The sequence below is a fragment of the Temnothorax nylanderi genome, unplaced genomic scaffold (assembly GCF_030848795.1).
Source record: "Temnothorax nylanderi isolate EJ_2023f unplaced genomic scaffold, tnyl_v1.0 TNYL_tig0618_pilon, whole genome shotgun sequence".
Classification (NCBI taxonomy): Eukaryota; Metazoa; Arthropoda; class Insecta; order Hymenoptera; family Formicidae; genus Temnothorax; species Temnothorax nylanderi.
Genome location: NW_027249680.1, coordinates 23,464 through 48,276, shown reverse-complemented (window position 1 = coordinate 48,276; position 24,813 = coordinate 23,464). Strand labels below are relative to the sequence as shown.

At 41.2% G+C, this 24,813-nt stretch overlaps 2 protein-coding genes, 1 long non-coding RNA gene and 1 pseudogene across 3 annotated transcripts; 1 reads left to right on the top strand and 3 right to left on the bottom strand.

The window, feature by feature from the left end:
- Positions 1-8,133: 8,133 nt before the first annotated feature.
- Positions 8,134-12,426, top strand: LOC139784380 (uncharacterized). Its single transcript, XM_071723550.1, has one exon. It carries the CDS (start codon positions 8,134-8,136, stop codon positions 12,424-12,426), a length of 4,293 nt encoding a protein of 1,430 aa, XP_071579651.1.
- Positions 12,427-15,312: 2,886 nt separating this feature from the next.
- Positions 15,313-16,636, bottom strand: LOC139784376 (uncharacterized). The gene has a single exon (XM_071723548.1). It carries the CDS (start codon positions 16,506-16,508, stop codon positions 15,339-15,341), a length of 1,170 nt encoding a protein of 389 aa, XP_071579649.1. The 5' UTR covers positions 16,509-16,636; the 3' UTR covers positions 15,313-15,338.
- Positions 16,637-17,205: 569 nt separating this feature from the next.
- Positions 17,206-18,730, bottom strand: LOC139784379 (uncharacterized; annotated as a pseudogene).
- A 121-nt stretch (positions 18,731-18,851) lies between these two features.
- Positions 18,852-19,982, bottom strand: LOC139784382 (uncharacterized). The gene is made up of 3 exons (XR_011721548.1): positions 19,714-19,982; positions 19,527-19,641; positions 18,852-19,405 (listed from the first exon to the last, which is right to left on the bottom strand). It is a non-coding gene; the product is annotated as an uncharacterized lncRNA (long non-coding RNA).
- Between the last annotated feature and the right edge of the window lie 4,831 nt (positions 19,983-24,813).

Below are 24,813 nucleotides of genomic sequence, written 5' to 3'. Positions count from 1 at the left end.
CACCATTTAGCCCATAAGGTATGTATTTATAAATATTTGTATTAATTACTTAATTAATTAATTTATTTCTATCTTTATTTTTATATTTTAAGGTTATGCTAATCTTTGACATTTGTGGAGCTACAAGATGCGACGAATTGAAAGAACTCCAAGTTCCTGATGTTGAAGATCTTGGTGGAAAATATCTTGTGTCTATAAATGATTCAAAGAATGGTTTACCTCGAAAATTTTTAATCGGAGCTCTTTATTATGAAAGAGTAAAGAAATATATCTCATTAAGGCCTCCAGATTTTAAAACTGAACGATTTTTTATACAGTTCTTGAAAGGCAAATGTCAGCGCCAAGTAATTGGGAGAAATAAAATCGGTCAGATTCCTAAAATCATAGCTGAATATTTGGAATTGGCTAACTCACATCGTTACACTGGACACTGCTTTCGCAGAACGTCGGCTACATTAATATCAAATTCCGGAGCAAACATTACAATGCTGAAACAATTAGGAGGATGGAAATCAACTAATATAGCAGAAGGTAATTTTTTTATTTATTAAAAAATAATAATTATAAATTTTTTGTAAGTATTTTGAATTATGTATTTATATTTACAGGTTATATTGAAAACTCCTTGCTAAACAGACAAAAAATCTTTGAAAAGATCACTTATACAACGGAAGCTGAAAGTCAATTGAATCACCAACCATCTACAAGTGGTACTTTCATAACTAAACCAAGAATCTCTGATCAAAAAAAAGAATCTTCACCAGTAGAAGTCAATTATGATAATGATAATGATTTTGATGACTTTGACTTGAATGATGAAATTTTAGCGGAAATTGATAAGTCATTTGAATTAGAGAAATCAAAAAAACCAGAGACACCACTACCTTCGTTTACTACAGGGAATAATAAAAAAATAAATATTTCTTCTGACCCCGAAACAGCTCTACCTTGTCATTTTCTAAAAAAACCACCAATTTTGATTTTTTCGCATGAAAAAGAGAATCAACCTCCACCAAAAAAAATTAAGGTCCAGAAATTAAGTACTGCAAACAATAATGGACAATCAGTACAGTCTACATCTATTATAAATGAAACAAAACAATTGACTGCGGAAACTAAATCAACAAATTTCAAGAAAAATGCACTGGTATCAGAGTCTTCTCCTATGGAAACAATCACAAGTAAAATTCCAAACGTGAAATACGACAACTGTGTCTTTCACGGGAATATTATTAATAATTTTTATTCTTCGACTGATAAAACTCCTGAGCAAAATATGTAATACATAAAAAACATTTATTATAAAAAATTTAACACTATAATACATATAATTGTTTAATTATAATGGATGCAATGTACTTTAATTTTATAATTATTTAAAAAAGATAACTATTACTACATAAAGCTCGACATAAGCTATAAAAAATTAAGTAACTTTAACTATTATAAATAAATTTTGTAATTGTGATACAAATAAATAGTCATGTCTTAATATATATACTATTTCTTTTGTTAAGTGTATTTATACCTTTATTTATAGATGTCTTGATGCCTGCCCCCCCGACCAGCAGCACTCGCTTCGCTCGTGCCGCAAATGTCGGGGCAGGCATCAATGTCTTATTAATATATACATATCATTGTTCCGTACTTTCGACCGAGTAGCAAGAAAAATAGTATACACTACACGGGCCGAAAGTGTGAGAGCCCTGAACTGCGCGCCATCATGCCCTCGGCTTCGCCTCGGGCATTATGGCGCGCAGTGCAGGAATCTCACACTTTCGGCCCTTGTAGTGTAATATACTATTCTTTGTTCACGATGATGGTTTCTCGTCGATCGGCGTAGTTAAAATTTGCGAGAGATATATTTTGTTTTGGTTACGTAAAGTGAGAGCCGCAAGTCATCTCCAGGATTAAGGGAACACCCGACGCGTAATCGAGAATGCGATTCAGGCCGGCGTCCGCGAAAACGCGAGCCCGACGACTTCTTCGAGAAGGCGGAACGTAGATCGTTCGGAGAGACCGTAATAAGCGTCGTTCACAGGTCGGCGTCAAGGTCCGCACCAGGGCCCGCGAAAACGCGAGCCGATAACTTCCTCGAGACAAAACCTGACGGGATGATCAACGAGGTCCCGGAGAACGATCCCATAGGGTCGGCGTCAAGGTCCGACCTGGGGCCCGCGAAATCGCGAGCCAAACGACTTCTGCGAGGAAAAACCTCACGGGGCGAACGACTGAGGTCCAAATAGTGGGACCAGGGGGTCGGCGTCAAGCTCCGACCTGGGTCCCGCGAAAACGCGAGCCAGACAACTTCCTCAGGAAGTCGCGATGAAAACCGACTCAGGGGAGGCCGACGAACACGCCGGAGGCATTTCCGTCGACGGCCGATAACGGGCCCGGGAAATACCGAGCCGGGGCACAGTGGTCCAGAATGTGAATTTAGCGGCTCAAAACCCGTTTTTTCAAAGTGATAAACAAAAATATTAATCGTTATAACTTTGAAGTACACATCCCAGTTAAAGTTAAAAATGCATTTTTAAACAAAAAATTGTGTTAAATCATGAGTTTAGTGAAGAACAAGCACAAATACAACGTGAAAACTCAATGAAAATCGTCATCGCGCGCGATGCTATTCTTGTTTTACTTTTGACAATTTCAGTTGATAATAAACTAGTTTAATGTTTTATTTTACTACAACAAGTATCAAAGTTGCAGGTAAATGTATTAAATGTACTCATATATATATTTAATCTTATAAAAATACATATATGTCTGAAGTAAGTATGATATTTTAATCAATTTGTTGATATATTGTAGTATTACTAAAAATTACCCCGTTTTACTCTGTTGTAACTATGATGAAAATATAGTACAAATATATCGTTATCGAATAAAAAAAAAATTGTTTGCATTGATTCGCATTTGCGTCTTCTGTGACGTATTTTTTACCCAATCCATGCAGGCGAGCGCGAGACAAGCTCGACCCGCGCGGGCGGCATGGGCACGGCCGCGGCCCGGGCGATTTTAGACAATTGCATGATGCCCCCCTCCCTCTCTCTCACTTTTTTTTGTTTAATAACAACGGGAGACACACATAAGTGTAGGCAGTCTCCAAATAAAGAAGTCATACAAAGCATACGAGTTTCTTTCCCAAACTACATAAAATTGACATATCATATATGATGTTCTACACTGCTATAAAGGACACTATTTAATATCTCGATATACATCATTATTGTACGTATCACGTTTTTACTTTTTTATATTACGTATCTATTATTCGTTGTGGGTGGGTGTATATATGAGGTTCGAAAATATGTCTACATCTTTTATTATTCTGTGTATTTATTTTATTATAGATAAATGAATGAAAATACTGATACCATGAATGGTGTAACTAATAACGATTTGACATATAACGATTTGTTTCATACTTTGCGCAATGAAGGGCCATTGAAACCACAATGTATTAAATCGAGAAATCATTTATTAAAAATAATACGTCAAAAGTATGAGCAATATAATTGGGAACCTGAATATGAAAATAAAATAAAATCTTTAATATTGAACTTTTCATTAGCATTAAATAAAAGATGGGTTAAATGTAATAGAATGTACAAAGTATTTATGGAAAAAAATGCCGAGTGGCTAAAAACAGCATTTATTGTTCCTTTCAAAATTAAAAAATTATCTAATGTTGGACGACCAAAAAAGGCTTTTACCGAAAGTTCAAAAGCTTCGAAAAGAAGAAAGGTTGAGGAGTTAATTAAAACTTACACGGCTTCAGAATTGTTGCATGCGGCAAAGATTGTGATGCAAAAATCGGGCAACAGATGTACTGCCCAGCTCATTAATGATATATCCAAAAACCGTACAAGAGCTTCTAAAATTAGAAAAGGTCTTAAAAATACGGGCAATATGAAAAGGCCTGTTCCGTATACTGTCGATGAAGCGCTGTGTTTTTTTCTTGAAAACGATTTGACAAGACAACAATATCAAAATGTCCGGATAGGTGCGAAAAAAAGGAATTGTAATATTTATCCTCCGTACAACAATATAATAAATGCAAAAAAATTGTGTTATCCGGATGATTTATACATTTCGGAATCCACTTGCAAAGTTTTAATTCAAAATCTATTGAATCATACAGCATCACGTATCATCCAATCACTCAATTTTAGAAAAATTGAATTAAATACGACACATTTTGAGATGCTGTGCAAGTGGGGATGCGATGGCAGTATTGGCCACGCGCAGTACAAACAAAAATTTGATTCCTCCTATTCAACAACAATCACGGACAGTGATCTATTTTTGTTCTCATTAGTGCCACTACAGCTTCGTTGTTTGGTTGATGAACAAAATATTGTTGTTTGGCAAAATCCGAGACCCTCTTCGACGAGATTCTGCAGGCCCATAAAATTCTGTTTTAAGAAAGAGACGATTGACAGTACTTTGGAAGAAGTAAAAGATGTTGAATCTGAAATCAGCCGATTAATACCCACAACGATAATAAATGAGGGAAAAGAATTACGAATCAAACATACATTAATTTTTTCTATGATCGATGGAAAAGTAAGTACAATCGTTAACAATTCTGTACAGACAGAAGTGGAAAAAATAGAAATTTTCACCGAATAAAAAGCGATTTAGAGATCCAGATCAATGAAAAAGTTATTACCATATTTTCTTCAAGTGTTTCAATCTTCACATTCTGTACGTATGATTTCTACAATAAAATTGAAATATTTTAGGTATGTAATTCTATGACAGGATCATCGAGCCAAGCATGCTACATTTGCGGATCGACTCCTAAAACTAATAACAATTTAGAAAAAGTTTTGAATATGAAGCCGAATTCCGAGAATTATAAATTTGGCTTATCTACACTCCATGCGTGGATACGCTTTTTTGAATGTTTACTACATATTTTATACAGATTACATTTTAAATCTTGGCAGGTATAGTAATTTATACAGATTTATAAATAAATATTGAATGAATGAATATGTTATTATGAATATAACTTTTATATGCAGGTAAGATCAGAAGAAAATAAAAAATTGTTTGCTGCCAGAAAAAAAGAAATTCAAGAAAAATTTCGTTCGGAAATGGGATTATTAGTTGATGTTGTTCTTCAAGGTATTATTCATTGTATATTAAAATATATACAAATAACTACTTTTCAATTTATTAATTAGTTAACGAAAATAATCTAAATATTAAAAAGTGGAATTCAGATTGCTACTGTTAACATCCAGATAGATCTGTAATATATAAATATGTATATCCGTATATCTTAATCGCTAACCTCCATTTTTCTCCATAAAATAAATAAAAATTAATAATTTTAAATCTAAAGGTGTATGTACATAAAAAAACTTAATGTTATGTACAATGTAGGTCATGGTACAACTAATGACGGAAATACCGCACGATGTTTTTTCAAACACGCAGAAAAATCAGCACAAATAACCGGAATTGATGTTAATTTAATTAATCGGTTTAACAATATTTTATCGGTAATGGCAAGTGGGCGTAATATAAACATAAAAAAATTTCAAAACTATGGTATAGAGACTGCAAAACTTTTCTTAGCACTTTATCCATGGTTTTACATGCCCGCAAGCGTTCATAAAATTTTAATTCATGGCGCTGAAGTAATTCGTCATGCACTTCTACCGATTGGTAAGTATTTATTTTTCCAAAACGCATGCGCATATCTCTAAATTACTGCAATAGTTCAATTTTGTTTAAAAAATCCTTCATTTTCAGGACAATTATCAGAAGAAGCGCAAGAAGCCAGGAATAAAGATTACAAAATGTTCCGGCAATTTCACACTCGAAAAAATTCGAGAATAAATTGTAATAGAGATTTATTTCAGAGGCTTCTTGCATCATCGGATCCATTTATTTCCTCATTGACGAAACTTTCTACGAGAAAGAAGATTGTATTTTCTGACGAAGCAAAACAATTATTGGATGGAAATGAAGATTTAACGGATTCTGAGTCTGATAATGAGGAATTATAAATTGAATATATAGTATAAGGATATATATATTATTTATATTACAGATCTATATATCTAAATGTTAACAGTAACAATCCGAATTCCACTTTCGAATATTTAGATTATTTTTGTTTACTAATTAATATGTTAAAATGTAGTTATTTTTATATATAATATACAAATTTTATAGCGTAATATAAAATAAATAATACCTTGAAGAACAACATCAACCAATAATCCCATTTCACAACGAAATTTTTCTTGAATTTTTTTGCAAAATACTAGAATTACGTAAGCATTTTATATTGCGCGCACGTGCGGAAGCAGGGGGGGGGATACGTATTTATTATTTACTGCTTGTTATTAGCCTTAGCACCGATTTTTATGCATATTCGATACAAAACGGTAGTTTCAGTCGCCATATTAGATCCGCCATTTTGAATTTACAATTCTTGACATCATATTTGGAATTAGCGATCTCGCAAACTCTTTAGTGCCGACTTTCATGCATATTCGACCTAAAAAAGTAGTTTTGGTCGCCATATTGGATCCGCCATTTTAAATTTACAGTTTTTGACATCAGATTCGGAATCAGCGACCCCAAAAACCTATAAGGTACATGTTTGAAAAAAATTAGTTTAATTTATTAATTTTGAGCCGCTAAATTCACATTCTGGACCACTGTGCGGGGGACGGAAGCGTAATCCGAGCGTAGAATCGTCCCCGGGATGCCCCATAAAGTAGGTACGCGGACGCGCGTCGACCGGAAGTCGAATTTAGGTTCCGGAGGTAACGACCGTAATGCCCGAGATAGCGAGCGTAAGGCCCGAGATAGTAGGCGTCGTAAAATCGTAACCAGGGTATCCGGTAGTCAGTAAGGCGCGATATCATAATGTACGAAACATCGAGAACGTTCGAATGTTCGAGAATAATAATGTATAATATTCTGAGTCGAATCAAGTCAGTAGAGAGCGATAGAAAGCGATTCGAGAACATTCGAACGTAAACACTAGCGAATGGAAAGTTCCGTGTGTAAACACGAGCGAACAAAGGCCCCGAGACAAACAGATCGGAATGCGGGCAAAAACAGCCGTCGCGAACCACCGAAAGCGTAAACACGCAGGAATGCGGTCTCGAAGTCGAAAACAAGTTCGAGCATGAGCCGTGGTGAGGGAAACTGCGGCGAATCGGGGAGCCCGAACGAGGAGTGGGACTCGAGGCAGTCGCTCGAGAGAGGTACACGCGAACGGACGTATCCGAGATACACCTCTGAATATATAACCGGGGACTTAGCCGTGTTGTTTGAGATTGCGCTTGTTTCCTTGCTGGAAATCGCATTAATCGCATGTCAAGTAGCCTATTCAAGAATAAATTTGTCGACGTTAATGTTCAGTATAGCATGGATCTTTCATCGCATCGGAAAGTTCGCTAATTGCTAGCAATAACACAGCCACGGCCGACCGGGCGCACAAATAAAGTCAAACAACAACGCTTTCACTAAGGAAAGATCCATGCTATAAACATGGCAATTGAAAACATGTAACGAGCACGTCGGATCTTCAACCGAAACCGTGACGTAAGCGCGATGACGTGGGCCACCGATGGCCAATCACCTTCCCGAAATTATTCGTAACGAGCCTGGAGGGAGTTTCGCCTCGGAGGTGATAAAGGGATCGCCACTGCGCCGCGGAATCAATTTCGTTCGAGAATCACCGCCAGTACACCGCTTCTTACCATTCGCACTCGCTTGCTTGATTTCACCCGCTTAGAATCACCGCTCGTGCAAATCGCTTGAACGCTACTTGCAAACCGCTTAAACGCTACTCGCAATCCGCTCTCGACCCCGAATTAGCTCGTGCAGCTTAATTCTCTGCTTTTCCCTGTGATAGATTCAGTGCGCGCTATCACTCACGGCTCTGAACTCTGTAAATAATTGTACACATTAGACTTTGAATATACTTGTTTTATTTTCGTGTATTTCTGGACTTGCTGTTTTATTTGTGGTCGTCTTCTACCTCGCGCTATCTCGCGCTACCGCGTGCTCTCGAACATTTCTGGTCCTTCGAGCCGGATTCGACCGGCAACCGCTAACTCGGGAGTGCTTCCTCAACGGACGACTGCAGCCATGAGCATGGATCAGAGCGCCTTGTTGAACGGTCAGCACGACATCCACAGGCGCATCGCCCACGCGATGACCAATCTACGGAAGCAGGGTACAGAGAACATCACCCTCGACGCTGTGAGAACTCGCCTCCGCATTCTCGACGACTTGTGGGCCAAGTTTGAGTCAAACCACGATCTCATTCGGGCATGCTACAGAGATCTCTACACCGAGAGTGAGTACTTTAAAACCGATTTCTTTGACACCGTCGAGAATGCGTACGTGCATCAGCACAGCTTGCTCACCACCTACGCAAGCACGTTGAAAGCCGCGTTGCCCCAGGTGCCAGCTGGGCCAGAGCAGGGTGGCGAACGCGCCCCTAAGACCTCGCTACCGCGTATCACGTTACCTTACTTCTCGGGCGCGTACGAGGAATGGCCGTCGTTTCGGGATCTCTTCCTATCGGTCATCGGTGAGAACTCGTCGATCTCGAATACGGAGCGGTTCCATTACCTCCGATCTTGTCTGCGAGGGCCCGCTGAAAAATTAGTGCGTTCGTTAACAGTGACCGGAACCAATTACGACCGCGCGTGGGCCATTTTAAGTAGACATTTCGAGAATAAAAGGGAGTTGATACGCTCCAACTTCGCCACGTTTACCGCCGTGGCGAAGATGAAGGGAGAAACCGCTGACGAGCTGAGCCGCATCTTCAACGCCGTCACAACCGCCGTCAATGCTCAGGAGAGCATCGGGAGGCCCATCGAGTCCCATGGAATGGACCTCTTCAACCACCTGGTTGTCGAGCTCTTTGACCAGCGCACGCGACTCGAGTGGGAATCGTTCATCTCTGACTCCGTCGACCCGCCGGAGCACGAGAAGCTCACGGACTTTATTGCGAAGCGTGTCCTCACGCTAAACGCCGCGAAACCGAAACCCGCCGCGAAAGCCTCCGATTCCACTCGGTCCGCGAAGACCCACGTCGCGAAACAAGGGTCTAAAGACAGTGCCAATCCGCAGTGCGCCCTATGCAAGGGAAAACACTCGTTGATGACGTGCAGCGATTTCAGATCCAAGTCCGCCACCGACCGAAAGACGGTTGTCGAGACCAGCCGATTGTGTTACAATTGCCTCGGCAATCACTCCGTCGCGAAGTGTCAATCCGCGAAGAATTGCTTCACGTGCAAGGCTCGGCATCACACAATGCTTCATGAAGCCTACGTCCCCGCGTCGCCGTCCGCCGAGGTCAGCGCGCTGTCCGCCGTGCGTTCCGCTGACGACCGCAAGGCGATCCTCCTCGCAACCGCGCGAGTGACCGTCGCCAACCGCCATGGAGACCCTCATCCAGTGCGAGTCCTCATCGACCAAGGGTCTGAGGTCTCAATTGTCGCTGAATCTCTCGTGCAGCGCCTGCGCCTGCAACGATCTCGCTCCGCCGTGTCGATTTTCGGAATCGGGGGGTCGAAATCCGGGGCAACCCGCGGGAAGGTGACGGTGAGCCTTACGTCCGTGACAACCGGAGCCACGATTAACGCCGTCGCGTTCGTGCTGCCCCGCCTCTCTCTTTACCAAGGCTCGACGACGAAGAGCCCCGCTACGTGGCCCCATCTCAAAGGGCTGCCTCTGGCCGATGCGCGGTTTTCGGCTGGAGACCCGGTCGAGCTACTTCTCGGAGCAGAAGTGTGCTCCACCATCCTCGAAGAGGGCATTCGCAAGGACGGACCGCTAGCCCCGATCGCGCAGAAGACAGCCTTCGGGTGGATCCTGTCCGGTGGCTGCGGCGCTTCAGCCCTCCACACGCACGGCAGCTTTCAAGCGACGGCCGACAACGAGTTGGCCGATCTCGTGCGCCGCTTCTGGGAACAAGAGGCAGAGCCCTCCGCTCCCGCCGCCCTCACGCCGGAAGAACAGAAGTGCGAGGACTTCTACGTGCAAACGCACGCCCGCACGGAGACGGGACGGTACGTGGTCCGACTGCCATTCTCCAAGGAGCCAACGACGTTGGCTGAGACGCGCCGACCGGCCGAACGCCTGCTGACCGCAATGGAGCGGAAATGCCAGAGGGACCCCCGGTTCGGCGAGCTCTACCGCCAGTTCATGCGGGAGTACGAGGAGCTGAAACACATGGAGTTAGCTTCCGTTTCTCCAGACCACGAAGTTAAACCTGAGTGCTACCTACCTCATCACGGAGTGCTCCGAGAGTCGAGCACCTCCACCAAGCTCAGGGTAGTATTCAACGGGTCACAACAGACGCCGTCCGGCGAGTCGCTGAACCACCACCTCCTCGTGGGCGCCAATCTGCTGCCCGCTCTGGCGGACGTCTTGATGCGCTGGCGCTGGCACCGCTACGCCTTCGTTACGGACATCGAGAAGATGTACCGGCAGATCCTCATCCACCCGGACGACAGGAAGTACCAGTGCATCCTTTGGCGTTGCACCCTCCTCGCACTCGTGTGCGCGTACTGGCTCTTCACGGTAACGTACGGTCTCGCGTGCGCGCCCTTTTTGGCCATTCGGACGTTGCGCCAGTTGGCCCACGACGAACAATCGCGATATCCACAGGGAGCGAGCACGCTGCTCGAGGACACGTACGTGGACGACGTTGTCTCGGGCGCGAACACTTTGTCCGACGCGATCGCCAAACAGACACAACTTCGCGGGCTGTGCACGGCGGGCGGGTTCCCGCTTCGGAAATGGGCCGCGAACTGCGACGAAGTGCTGTCGGGAATTCCTCCCGAGCACCGACTCCACCACGAACCGCACTCATGGGAAGACAAAAGTTTTTCCACTCTCGGGCTATTGTGGCACCCGAGCGAGGACACGTTCGCGTTCGCGATTCACCCGCGCTCGGTCGCAGAGCCCACCAAACGACGCGTTCTCGCGGAAACCGCTCGACTCTTCGATCCGCTGGGATGGCTCGCTCCCGTGGTGATTCGCGCGAAGATCCTCATCCAGTCCGCGTGGCTCCAGAGACTCGATTGGGACGACCCGCTTCCCGCCGCCGACGCGCACTGTTGGAGGAGATTCCTCGAGGAGCTGCCTCTCCTCTCCCGCTTGCGCGTGAACCGCTGGCTGGGCAGCGGAAACGAGGACGCGAACGTGGAGCTGCACGGCTTTGCCGACGCGTCCGAGCGAGGGTACGCCGCGGCCGTGTACCTCCGCATCACCCGGAACGGCACCGTGGCCGTGTATCTGCTGGTCGCGAAGAGCAAGGTGGCCCCGGTCAAGCAGGTGACACTGCCACGGCTCGAGCTCACTGCCGCCGACTTGCTCACATCTCTCACAGATCACACTCGCTCCACCTTGCATTTGTTCACAGCACCCACTTTCCTTTGGACAGACTCGCAGGTTACACTGCACTGGATCCGCGGGCACGCCTCCCGCTGGAAAACCTACGTGGCGAACCGCGTGGCCCGCATCCAGCAGAAGCTTCCGGACGCTCAATGGCGACATGTCCCCGGGCGAGACAACCCGGCTGACTGCGCCTCCAGAGAAATCGCTCCAGGCGACCTGATGGACCATCCCCTGTGGTGGACTGGACCCGCCTGGCTCCGCGAGGACCGAACCCAGTGGCCGAGCGAGGGTCAGGAGATGTCCGACGGAGAGCTGCCGGAACGACGAGTCGTGGCGCACGTTGTCACAGAAAAAATCGAGGCCGAGCCCGAGATGCTCCTCCGATTTTCCTCGGTGCACCGGCTTCTACGAGTCACAGCTTGGTGCTCTCGCTGGCGACGCGCCGCTTCCCGCACCACCGCACTCACGTTGCAATCGGAGGAGATTGACGACGCACTATTCCGCTGGCTCCGCGTGGTGCAAGCACTGCACTTCGCCGCCGAGATCACTTCGATTTCCGCAAATCGCACCGTTTCACCTCGAAGTCCTCTGGCGAGCCTGAGTCCATTCCTGGACGACCACGGCGTTCTAAGAGTTGGAGGCCGGCTCAAGCATGCCCCGCTCTCCACCGATGAGCGACACCCGATGATCGCACCGCCTTCCTCGTGGCTCACTCGATTAATCATTGAGTCGTGCCACCGTCGGACGCTGCACGGAGGAGTGCAGCTTACCCTTGGCCTGCTTCGACTCCGGTTCTGGATACCTCGGGGCCGCTCCATTGTCAAGCAGCGATTGCATCGCTGTGTCAGATGCACCCGCTGGCGAGCCACGACTCCTCAGCCGCCGATGGGCAATCTTCCGAAGGGACGAGTCACTCCAGCACGCCCCTTCCTCCGGACCGGCCTGGACTACGCCGGCCCGATCCTCATCCGCACGAGCAAAGGCCGCGGACACCGAGCGCACAAGGCCTTTATGCAAACCGCTTAAACGCTACTCGCAATCCGCTCTCGACCCCGAATTAGCTCGTGCAGCTTAATTCTCTGCTTTTCGCTGTGATAGATTCAGTGCGCGCTATCACTCACGGCTCTGAACTCTGTAAATAATTGTACACATTAGACTTTGAATATACTTGTTTTATTTTCGTGTATTTCTGGACTTGCTGTTTTATTTGTGGTCGTCTTCTACCTCGCGCTATCTCGCGCTACCGCGTGCTCTCGAACACGCGTATTACGCCAACGCCAGCGATACGACAATAGTAACTTATAATCGCGCAACATCTTATAACGCGTAACGATTATTATTGTGAATTAAGATTCTGGTATGGGGACGGCGACATGACAAGCTCAGCGCAGAGGGCAGCACCGAAATCGGAGACGTGTCATAATGTTTACGTTGGTTTACGTTTAATGAGTGGAGAGTTTAATTTGGAGAATAGTGATTGTGTAGATTGATACAAAAATTAAGAATGGACTTTTCTAAAATGAAAATTGCAGAATTGAAGGAAGAATTGAGGAAGAGGGGAGCACCTTTGAGAGGAAGAAAGACTGAACTTGTAGAAAGGTAAGTATAACGTTTTGTTTGTCAAGTTATTATTATTTTAATGAAAGGTGGTCAAAAAGAAGCATTATCTCGATATAAAGATATATATTTACAGTCTTCAACTATGAACCTTAATAAACTGTTTGTAAGGCATAAAGGTTTGAGGTTAGAATAATGTTACTGTGCAAACTGTCATTAATCTCTATTTCTACCCTCCAGGTTGACAGCATATGTAAACAATAACAATTTTAATGTCCAAGTCAATTTAGATCCAGTCCTTCCCCAGTTTGATCTTCCTCCGGACGAACAATTTAAGGATATAAATGCTAATTCAACTTTACCAAAAATCACCAAGCTTCATATTAATCTTTATACAAGCAGGTAACTTGCATTCTGCAGTTGTATGAGGTAAAAGTATTTCTACACTTGTTTATTATCCATATTTTTTGTTCTCAGGTTTGAGAAAAAGGATGATATGGGTGAGGCTATGTACAAGGATAAGTTTTTAGAATACGTCAGATGCTGCAAGAGGGATGACATTTTCTTCTTTAAAGGACTGGTACATGCCCAGATGTACAAAAAAGTTACCTACAACGTATATCTCAAGATTTCAAATGAAGCTGTAATAGAAGCCAGTCATTGCGAATGTGCTGCAGGAGAAGGAGGCTCAGCTCACTGCAAACATGTAATTGTGCTGCTTCTTGGAATTGAACAAATGGTACATGAAGGTAATATAATATTGAGACAGGCATGTACTCAACAGTTACAAACTTTCCATAAACCAAAGAAGAAGTACCAAGGCACTACATTGAAAGCTGCTTCCCTGAAAAGTAAACATTCTTCCAATCCTATTCAGTTTGATCCCAGACCTCCGAAATACAGGGGGAGATATAGCAAAGAAAGACTTCATAATTTGTGTGCATCATTCAATTCGAGCATGCCTTTCAAGCACCTTCTTGTTCCCGCAAATCCCTATGGCGTGGAATTGGATCATACATATTCACGAGTGAATCCTAAAAATAAACTGCTTCAATCTATGCTCCTTCTTGATGTGGCAGATGAAGATGTGGTAAAAATAGAGATAGAAACTCGTGGTCAGTCTAATAATCCTCTGTGGTTTGCTCGTAGGAAGGTTCGTATGACAGCTAGTCACTTTAAAGATTGCTGTATGGCTAAAACGGAAGAGGCTGCGAGATCACTTGCTTTAAGACTGCTGAATCCAAAGAAAATACACAGTGCGGCAATGGATCATGGTATCATTAATGAAGAGGTTGCCATCTGTAAATATATTGAATATACTGGAATTAAATTTAAGGTAGAAGAGTCAGGGTTAATTGTGTCAAAGGAATGCCCATATTTAGCTGTTTTACCAGATAGATTGTTGGGACAAAATGATCTAATTGAAGTAAAATGCCCATACTCCTCACGTAACAGTGTGATAAATCCAGTTACTGTACCATATTTGTACTTTGATGAAAAAGGTTCTCTATGTTTGAAATCTGACCATCAATATATGTATCAAATTCAAGGTCAGTTGTCAGTTGCGAAAAAAAAAGTTTGTTACCTGGTAGTTTATACCTATTGTGATTTAAAGATAATATCAATTGAACAAGATCCTACTTTTATTAGTGAAATGTTATCTAAACTTGATCTGTTTTATGAGAAGTATTTTCTTCCAGCTCTTTTCGATACGTATTATTACAGGTATTACTCAGAGTATATACTCAGGTTTTGACTGAAACAACTAAATATTTCATATATTTTGTGGAGACAAAAATGTTTAAAAAACAGTATTTTATTTTTAATTTTTAATCTACCGGCATCAAGCCATGTTTTACAGATAATGCATTATGCTAGTTACTTTTAAAATTATAACTTTTTTACATAAAGTCAATATAAATGAATACGATACGACAGATATGTAAAGAAGAAAATTGCAAGTTTAGTTTTGTTTTTAATACTGTATCTACAGAGAGAGATGCTATATATAATTATTTATTATTAAATCTATGAAAGTATTATTTTATATTTTATTCTACGTTGTCTTTTTTTATGTCTCAAATGTTTTGTATTTTATATAGTTTCATAGAATGTTCTGTGATGTAGCTATATTGTTTTATTGTAAATTGTATAGCAACAAGTTATTTTAATACAGGCCTTTTCGGTATTAGATTGTATGTTTAAGTGTAACTATGCTACAAAAAAAACAGTTTGCATTGCATTCATTTTGTATTTTATTTAGTTTAGCATCTGATCAATCAATTTGTCAATCAAATAATTACTATTTTAAACAAGAGTACAGAAAATTCCTGTGCAACATACCCAAAATCCTTTTTCAAATAGATATCCTTTTTCAAACCTTATGCATCTGCACTTACAATATTTTCTCGAAAATTACAAAGAATACAGCACACATAGAAAATTTCACTTCCTAAAGTTACATAGCAGACAGGAAGTTCAGTTTTCAAAATTTTGTACGTCTTTGTTAAGCCTATGAGTCTCTCTATGTGGACTCTTTTGCTGGCAAGTTTGCGATCTTTAAGAAGAGTCATACCTGGTAACTGAGTCCTGCCCTTTAGAAAAGCTGGTATATTTATTGATACTTGTCTTGAAGCAAACAAATCTTGGACTGTAAATCCACGATCAGCCATTACAGAGTCACCAGGATCACACTTCTTAATAAGATCACTTCTTTCAACTATCGCTCTATCACTCACTGACCCCGCTGGCGAAATATGGGAAATAAGTCCACTAGGCGTTGCACCAACTAATACTTTCAATGTGGTTTTGTTCTTGTATGTGCTAAAGGTTGCTTGCTTAAATCTAGGATTTATAGGAGCAGCGATAGGAAATTCTGTTCCATCTACTATAACCCTAGTTAAAGGATACATCTGTTTAAATCCTGAGGGCATATAATACATTATGAGGTCCTTGCTAGACCATATGTCTATTTCAGACCACTGACAATACATAAAATATATCCATGTAATAACAATATTCTGAATTGTCTTTTTGCTGACATCAAACATGTGAGCTAAACCTAAATCAGGTATGGCTCTTCTCAACTTAATGAGAGTTATAAAAAATTGATCCTCAACACTAACATTTGATACCGTATTATAGCGGTACTTTAGCTCATAAGCTGCTGGCCCTAAACTATATAAAACTAATTTAAACTTCTCTAAGGATTCAAGACCAGTATAGTACATCATACTGTCTGGCTTGTCACCAAATGTGTCTATAGTAAAAGTATTCTTCAAGAAGGTTTGAGTGGCAGCGTTAGCAAAAGTTTTATTTTGAGAAAGTTTAACTTTTGCTTTAGGACAGGATGCTCTTTCTTCGATGCTTTGATTGACACTTGCGTTACATAAGTTTGAGGTACTTCTCACTTCAATTTCACAACCGATAGGGATGTCAATTATGTAATGATTAGTGTTTTCACTAGATAGAGGGAGAACTGGTTCCATAAACTTGTCACTTTCTTCAACATCAACAGCTAGACATGAATCGGAAATGGGGCTTCTAACCATCAGCCTGTTCTGGTTCAGTTTCAGCTCTCTTTGCTTCTGTCGTCTGGAACAAGCATCTTGAAACGAAATGTCCAATTTTTTTTTCCATGAAAATATGGATGGCACTGCATCTTTCTTTAAAATCTTTTTCACCAGTGTAATACCTGCGGAAAAAATATAATATTGTATATGACAGGTTATGTAACACTGTTGCTTCCACCAACTCTGTATAAAAAAGAAGCTAATCACACTAAAAAATAATAAATAAAAACATATGTTTTAATATATGTCTATTAATTTTATTGTAAACTCACCAGTTTCAAAGCCGGTAGTAATATAATCCTCAGGTCTAAAGTGGTTTGTGCACAGTCGCGAATATGTATTTGGACAAAAATTCTCGCGTTTTATAGCACTGATCCACCGTTTTTTCATTGTCTTGTCCCTCGGAAACCGATGCCCTCCCTTATTTTTACACCCATATGCCACACACATTCCCGGCATGTTCAAAAATTCCAAAATATTCACGTTTATTAACGATCCGATATGCTCGGTACTCGGTGACAGCTCGGTGCGTCTCCATAAAGTCACTAGATATACAAAGTACCGCAATCATCCGCCATTTTGACTCCTATTCACGCGGCTTTTTAAATTATATGTTTGTCAAAAGGAGCGTGTATAATATGAAAAAATAAAGTAAATTATATATAAATCATAATTTTTATTTATTTTTTTTTACATTTTTAACGTATGCTCTCATAGCTAAACTTTTACTGCTAAAAGTATTTGTTGTTACATTTTTATCTTCTTTTTTTAAAGAAAAATGAATTCGCGATATTACAAATGTCTTTATCAACTTAAAAATAATGTTGTGACATGATGGGATGAAATTTGTAGGATATTGTTGTAAAAACATTTGTACAAATTGTGCAACTTTTAACCTATTTGAAATTAAATTAGATTCATTTTTTCTAAATAATAATTCGCACTTATGTATAATGTTATAAATATCTACACTAGGGAATATTAAAACATTTTCTTTGTATTCTCTAAGTCGAGAAAAAAAACTTAAATTGTTATTTGAATCATAATTGGTTATAAGTGTATTAAAACAACGATCGCAATGTTTGAAATTGTTTTTAATTTTATATAATAACGCACCTGTTAAGTGGTATAAAGCTGTTTGAATAACATCGCTTAAATTTTGTTCATTTCCAAGCAAGGGTTTATATATTTCTGCATCCCATAAATTTTCTATATTTTGCTGACATTGTACTTGTAAAGAAGTATTTTTTAAGTCACGATTTTTTATTTCCTTACAGTATTGAACAACATGATCTGAATCAATAATCGAGTAATTGCTACGATTAATGTTAGCTTGAAACTGTAATAAACAAACAAGTCTTAATGTATGTTTGAATTCGCGTGCATCGGGATAAAATTTGTTACCCGCTGTTAACGAACACGCAACGTTTTTATATACATGAACTGGATCTGGCATGATAAATAATTTGTCTTTATTATTGCATGGATGTGCAATATAATTATTAATTTCACAATATTTACCAACTGTAATATTCATATTTCTCCACCAACTTCTATTTTGCGGTCCCATATCTGAAATAACTGCTTTTATTTTTAATCCAATATCATTTGCTCGTTGAATAATAGCTGTAATTATATGAACAATTTCTTGTGAACAAAAGGAGTTAGCTGTAAATTCATACGCGACAGTTTGCTTCCACTTTGAGAAAATTCTAATTCCATTCCGCATAGCATGAAAACAAGAGCATGCGTTGCTCATTGAGAAGAGCTGTCAAATCCACCTGACAGTTTCATTGTTGTAAGCTAGGTTTTATGGACATTTTGTCTAACAGAAGTACTGCATGTTTTTCTTGAGAGTTAAACGTTTGTACCTGAAATAAAATTAGAAAACATTATAAATACAACAAATAATTAAAATTGCAAATAGTTGCTATAGAAATAAGTAATCATAAAGTAAGTATATAAATAAGTATGTATATAATTATAAGTAACCATAAAGTAAAATTATAAAAACCAAAATATAACATAATTGTATGATATATACATGGGTGCTTTCCAGTTAGCTACACTAGTTGACACAGTTGTGTTTTGTTTCTTGTTGCTGGATGTTGGAAAGAGAAATTAGAATGATGAAATTAGAATGGTTGGAATTAGAATGACATTTGTGTTGACTTGTATTGCTAACTGAAAAGCACCCACATGCAATACAATACTAACTTTTATTTTTAATATGTGCAGAAAATCTTTTAAGATATCTGGCTTACATTTTAAGCCTTGTATGTGATATTGAATAATTCGTATACTTGGATAAGGCAAATTTTGTCGACGCATTTTCTCGTATCCTTTTTGTCCACAAGCCACGTATAATTTTAATGCTTTAGTCATAGTCTCATCAGACCACGATGCTCCTCTTTGTGTGTTATTTCGGATAAACTTTAGTTGATCTTTTGTAAATACTTTTTCAAAATTATCACCTTGTTTTTTTAATTTTTTTTTCAATTGACTGCACTGCCGCAACGTTTTCTTCAACGTTATCTGTAAGTGCTTAATCTGTTCTTTTTCACTAATTGTACTTGATGCTGTTAATATGTCATTTGTTGCTGGAGTAGGCGTTGCTTTAGTATTGATATCATGTTCCATTGCTTCAGTATTAGTTGCTTCAGTGTTGATATCATGTTCCATTGTTTCAGTATTAATTGCTTCGATATACGTTGCTTGAGTATTGGTATCGTATTCTATTGCTTGAGTACTGATTGCTTCGGTATGCGTTGTTTCAGTATTGATATATTTTAGTGTAGTATTGGTATCCAATATTGATATGTCAGTATGGATCATTGCAGTGATTGTTTCAGTATTGATTGTTTCAATATGATCATCTACACATATTAATTTTTATTTAAGTAAATTTAATTAGAGTAATACATTAGATTATAAAAAAATTTAAATAATGTGTATAGCTCTTTATATATGAGTATTATTGCATTGTGTAAAACTTACAAGATTTTCCTTTCTTTGCTTTACGTTTTCTCAACAAATTTGGTATTGCATTTGGGCGAAGCAGTTTTCTTTCATCTTGTCGAGCTTGTTCAAATTGGTTATCATCAAAGTGTACCTGTAATTTTTACTAATTATTATTATTGCAATACACAATGTTTCACACACGATTATAACTCATTAACTATACCTCACAAATAACAGACTTTGGTGACAATATTCTGCCTATTAATTTAATCCATTTTTCTCGTCTTTCTTTGTCATTTTTTCCGCTTGGGATACGAAATAAACGAAAACCTTTCTCGCTGCGATTTTTACAGTCTTTTACGCAACAACCTGGCATAATTTTTGCTGTTGTTGATAAGTCACATGTCACGTCACACGTTAGGTTAGGGAAACTGAATTTAAAGTGTACACACTTCAACAAAAATGTGCACTATCTGCACTTTTCGACGCCATTGTGACTCCAAAATCCTTATACATTGAGTCTTATGGATTGCGGTACTTTGTATATCTAGTGACTTTACGTCTCCAATTTTACTAGCGCCCCTAGCGGCTAAGAGTGGCACGCGCCGTCCCCATTGGTCATCAAGTCTGTAAGGCCATCCTGAAACCAAGGTGTAATTGTTAATCGATCTAAGAATAAAAGATCATTAATTTACTTAATCAAAAGTGTCTTAAGTTAGTGAATACTTACCTGATACTTACCTGATCCTTCGATATCGACGATTCGGTGTCCAACGGTGATCCATATCCGGCGTTGACGATCCATTCGTTGTCCAGCGGCGATCCGGTATGCGGTAGTGCGAGAATCCGGGGAGTCCAGCGTAGGCGACCCAATCGGAGATCCATCGTTGTCCAGCGGCGGTCCAAGGTCACGTAGGGGATGTCCATCGTTGTCCAGCGGCGATCCCTCGAAGGCAAGAACCTGAAACGGAAAAGGGGTCAATATTAGAATCTATTCGGAACGGGAGATGAATACTTACCTTCTCGGTAGATTTATTGGTTAAACCGAGTGGCGACCGGGCAGTAGATTGATATATTTCGCGAATCTGAGCCGCCACTTAGCCGCGTCCGGTTACAACCTAAGGTAAGCGGGCTTAAGCGTGGGATCTCGTTTCGTTCGAATAGCTTTTGTGATCCGGAATCTAATGGTTTTCCACTAGTGTCGACAAAGTATGCCACGTTATCTTTACGTAAAAATAGCAAATCACGAGTTTCTACTATATTACCTTTGAGTGTTTGAGAATCAATAATAGTAGGTTTTAGCCGTGGGTTTTCGTTTTTATTGGCTGGAATGTCAGATTTGCTAGATTCGTCTTCTCCATCGTCTATTTCATTATTTTCTATGTCACTTTCTTTGTCTGGCGGATCGTTTCTTTCTTCTGTGAAAGTAGCTTAAGGCTTAAGGCGGATAGACGGCCCCGTCAGGTTAGCAGTACTGGGCACGGCAGCGAGCGCGAAGAGACGTGTATTGTATTGTATCGAAGCGCGGAACCAAATAAAGAGTGTTTTCTAACTACTGCCGTGCTATTGCTCGAGATCCTGACCCCAGCCTATTACAATTCAGAAGTGGGATCGAAACACCTCCAGTATCGACGGTGGAGGATAGTGTGGGCTGGCTGTGTAAAGAGACAGGCTCGTTATCAGAATTGCCGGGACGCAGAGGAAGGTTCGCGAAGGTTCGCGAGAAACGTTGTGCAGAGACGGCTGCAACAGAGGGACCGTTCCCTGGTGAAGTGCAATCCCTGGTAAAGTGCGGAGCAAACGACAGACCTAATAAGTGAGGCTGTGTACGGCGCGGAACATATGTGTTTCGGGGAGTACGGGAGCATCGTCGGCGCTGAAGTAGCAACAGCGTGGGCGGGAATTAATGGCGGTCGTTGAGGACGGCCGATAGTTGAAGAACGCGAGCGGCACTATCATCGCAGAGAGATCGCGCGCGAGAGTCACGTGGGTAAAGAAGCTATACGATTACCGCACGAGAGTCACGTGGGTAAAGAAGCTATACGATTACCGCACGAGAGTCACGTGGGTAAAGAAGCTATACGATTACCGCGCGCGAGTCACGGGGGTAAAGAAGCTATACGATTACTTGACGAGATACGGAAAAGGGACGTCGATAAGCACGGTCGTCGATAAGCGTAGAGGTTGGGCATGCGAAGAGGTCACGCACGCCAACGAAGAAGCTTCGGCCGGTTATCAGAGGGTATAGTGACAAAGCCCCGTAAAAGTAAAACGCGATGAAGTAACCACGATGGAAGATTTCACGGTAACGGAGTTAAAAGATAAACTGCGAAGCATGAACTTAGCCACCAGCGGAAATAAAGCCGAGCTCATTTTAAGGTTAAATCGAGCAGATCCCTCATGGAGAGGGGACGACGATACGAATGTCGGCGACGCGGCAGCCGAAGGAGAGGAGGACGATGGTGCTACGGCCGCAGAAGATACTGTGGCCGCGGAAGAAGATGTGACCGAGGAGCAGAGACAGAGGTTGGTACGCGAGGAGTCGAATATGTACCAAAAAGAGCTTGATCTTTCTAGGCGCGAGAACGAATAACTGCAGAGGGAGCTGGAGCTGATGCGAAGAGAAAACGAATTCTTGCGTTCGGCGCGACCAGCACCGATACCAGCGCGACCAGCGCCGGTACCTGTTGCGGAGCCAATAACGTGGCAGACGGAAAGCATAGCTCCAAGAATAAGTTTGTCCGGTCTGAAAGAAATGTTGCCTGACTTTGACGGGAAGAAAGGATCTTATCGTCGCTGGGAAAAACAGCTGCTATTAATTAAACAAATGTACAACCTAGATGACAACCTGGCTAAGCTGTTGCTGGGAGCAAAGTTAAGTAAAGAGGCGGCTGACTGGTTTCGCTCAGTACCAGGGCACTTACTATTATCAATGGAGGAACTATTAGACAGGATGAGAGCGATGTTTGACAGAAGAAAAAATCGACTGACACTCAGAAGAGAGTTTGAGAATAGAAATTGGCAAGCGAGCGAAACTTTCAGCGAATATTTCCATAAGAAACTTATATTGGCAAACAAGGTGCCGATCGACGAGGAAGAGATCGTGGATTACTTAATTGAAGGAATTCCGGTAAAGGCGGTTAGACAACAGGCGATGATGCAGCAATTTGTCAATAAAGAAGCTATGCTAAAAGCGATGGAGAATATATCTCTTTATTATGACCAGAAGACTCCGAAGAAGCCATCGGTGGAAAATGGAGCAAAGTCAGTGAAGGCAGTGAAGAAGACAGAAGATCGGCCAAATTCGAAGCAGGAACCTAAGTGTTTTAACTGTAACACTTTAGGACATCTCGCAATTAACTGTCCAGCGCCGAGGCGCGAAAGAGGAGCATGTTTTAAGTGCAATCAGACAGGACACCAATACAAAAATTGCCAGATGAAGGAAGTTACGGCCAAGGGTGACACGTCGCAGAATACGGGAAGTAAGAAGACGGATGTCAACAGTGTGTTCGTAGAAGACGAAGAATTCCGTAGGAACCTACCGTACCAGATGTGTGACGAAGCAGGACAGTGCAAAGTAGACTGTAAGATAGAGACATTACTCGACATTGGTAGCCCCGTGAGTTTTGTAAAAGATGTTTACGTGCCGAGCGATTTAGTTACCCCGTGTTTGCCAGAGGATAACAAGTATAGGGGATTAAATGGGAGCGTGTTACAAGCTAAAGGTCGAGTAGCGGTTAGGTTATCATTAAATAATAAAGAGTCGAGACTTTGTTCATTTTTGATAGTACCCGAGATCTCAATGAAGTCCGCAGCCGTAATTGGGAGAGATATATTGCGTCAATTTTACGAGAAGGTTCCGACACCGACTGAGCTAGATGAAGATAAAGTCATTCGCGAAATACTAAATATTGATATAGGTAATTCGGAGGAAAGATTAGAAGATCAGTTAGAGATCAACCCGGACGAAACGGTAGAGACGCAGGAAAAAATGAAGAAGTTGTACGCCGAACATTATTTAAATCCAGTACGACCGGAAGCACCCGAGATAAAAGCCGAACTTAAACTAAAACTCAAACAAGATAAACCCTTTCAGTTTAAGCCTCGACGACTTTCACATACGGAAAAGATTAGTCTTCGTAAGTTATTAGACATTATGCTCGAGAAGAAAATAATACGTCCTAGTGAATCCGAATACGCCTCGCCCATTGTATTAACGCGAAAGAAAAACGGAGAAATAAGACTGTGCATAGATTTTCGCGATTTAAATAAGTTATTAGAAAAGGATAATTTTCCGATACCGAACGCGGAGGATTTAATTGATGCTTTACGAGGAAAAAAAATATTTTCACGACTAGATTTAAAGGATGGTTTTTTCCATATCAAAATGTCAGAAGACTCTATCAAATATACCGCTTTTACGACGCCATTTGGCCAATTCGAGTTCGTATGTATGCCATTCGGATTGAAGTTGGAGCCAAGAAAGTTTCAACGTTTCCTTTCTAAAGTTCTAAGTGTACTTGCCGGGAAAATTGTAGTATATATGGATGACATCCTTATTGCATCAGAAACACTAGAAGAACATTTCGAGGTATTGAAGGAAGTATTTAGAATATTCGTAGCAAATCGACTTCAGTTAAGGATAGATAAGTGTAAGTTTCTGCAAACAGAGATAGAGTTTATAGGATACACAATTTCGGAGAAGGGCATAAGTCCAACAAAAGAAGGAATAAGAACGGTTCAGAAAATTCCGGTACCGAAAAACACGAAAGAAGTACGTAGTTTCGTAGCGCTATGCTCTTATTTCCGTAAATTTATTCGGTCATTTGCAATATTGGCTAAGCCCTTATACGACTTGTTAAAAAAGGACGTCTCATTTCATTTTGGAAAAGATGAATTATGTACATTCGAAACTTTAAAAAAGAAGCTAATAGAAGCACCGGTATTAGCAATATACAGCCCCTATAAAGAAACGGAATTGCATTGTGACGCTAGTACCATAGGTTTCGGAGCAGTGTTGATGCAACGAGGAAATGATAAGCAGTTCCATCCAATATTCTTTTTCTAAAAGAGGACGATTGATGCCGAAACAAGATACCACAGTTTCGAACTCGAGATGTTAGTGATTGTGTATGCTTTGCGAAGGTTCAGGGTATATTTAAGTGGTATAAAATTCAAAATAGTGACCGATTGTAACGCTTTAACACTAGCATTAAAGAAGAAAGAAGTAAATCCGCGTATAGCAAGATGGACATTAGAACTACTAGAATATGATTATGTAACAGAACATCGTCCAAATGCGAAAATGTGTCATGTAGACGCT

Bases quoted from the DNA above. Each gene is read 5' to 3' on its own strand.
- LOC139784376 (XM_071723548.1), bottom strand. From the start codon at position 16,508: ATGGTTAGAAGCCCCATTTCCGATTCATGTCTAGCTGTTGATGTTGAA.
- LOC139784380 (XM_071723550.1), top strand. From the start codon at position 8,134: ATGAGCATGGATCAGAGCGCCTTGTTGAACGGTCAGCACGACATCCAC.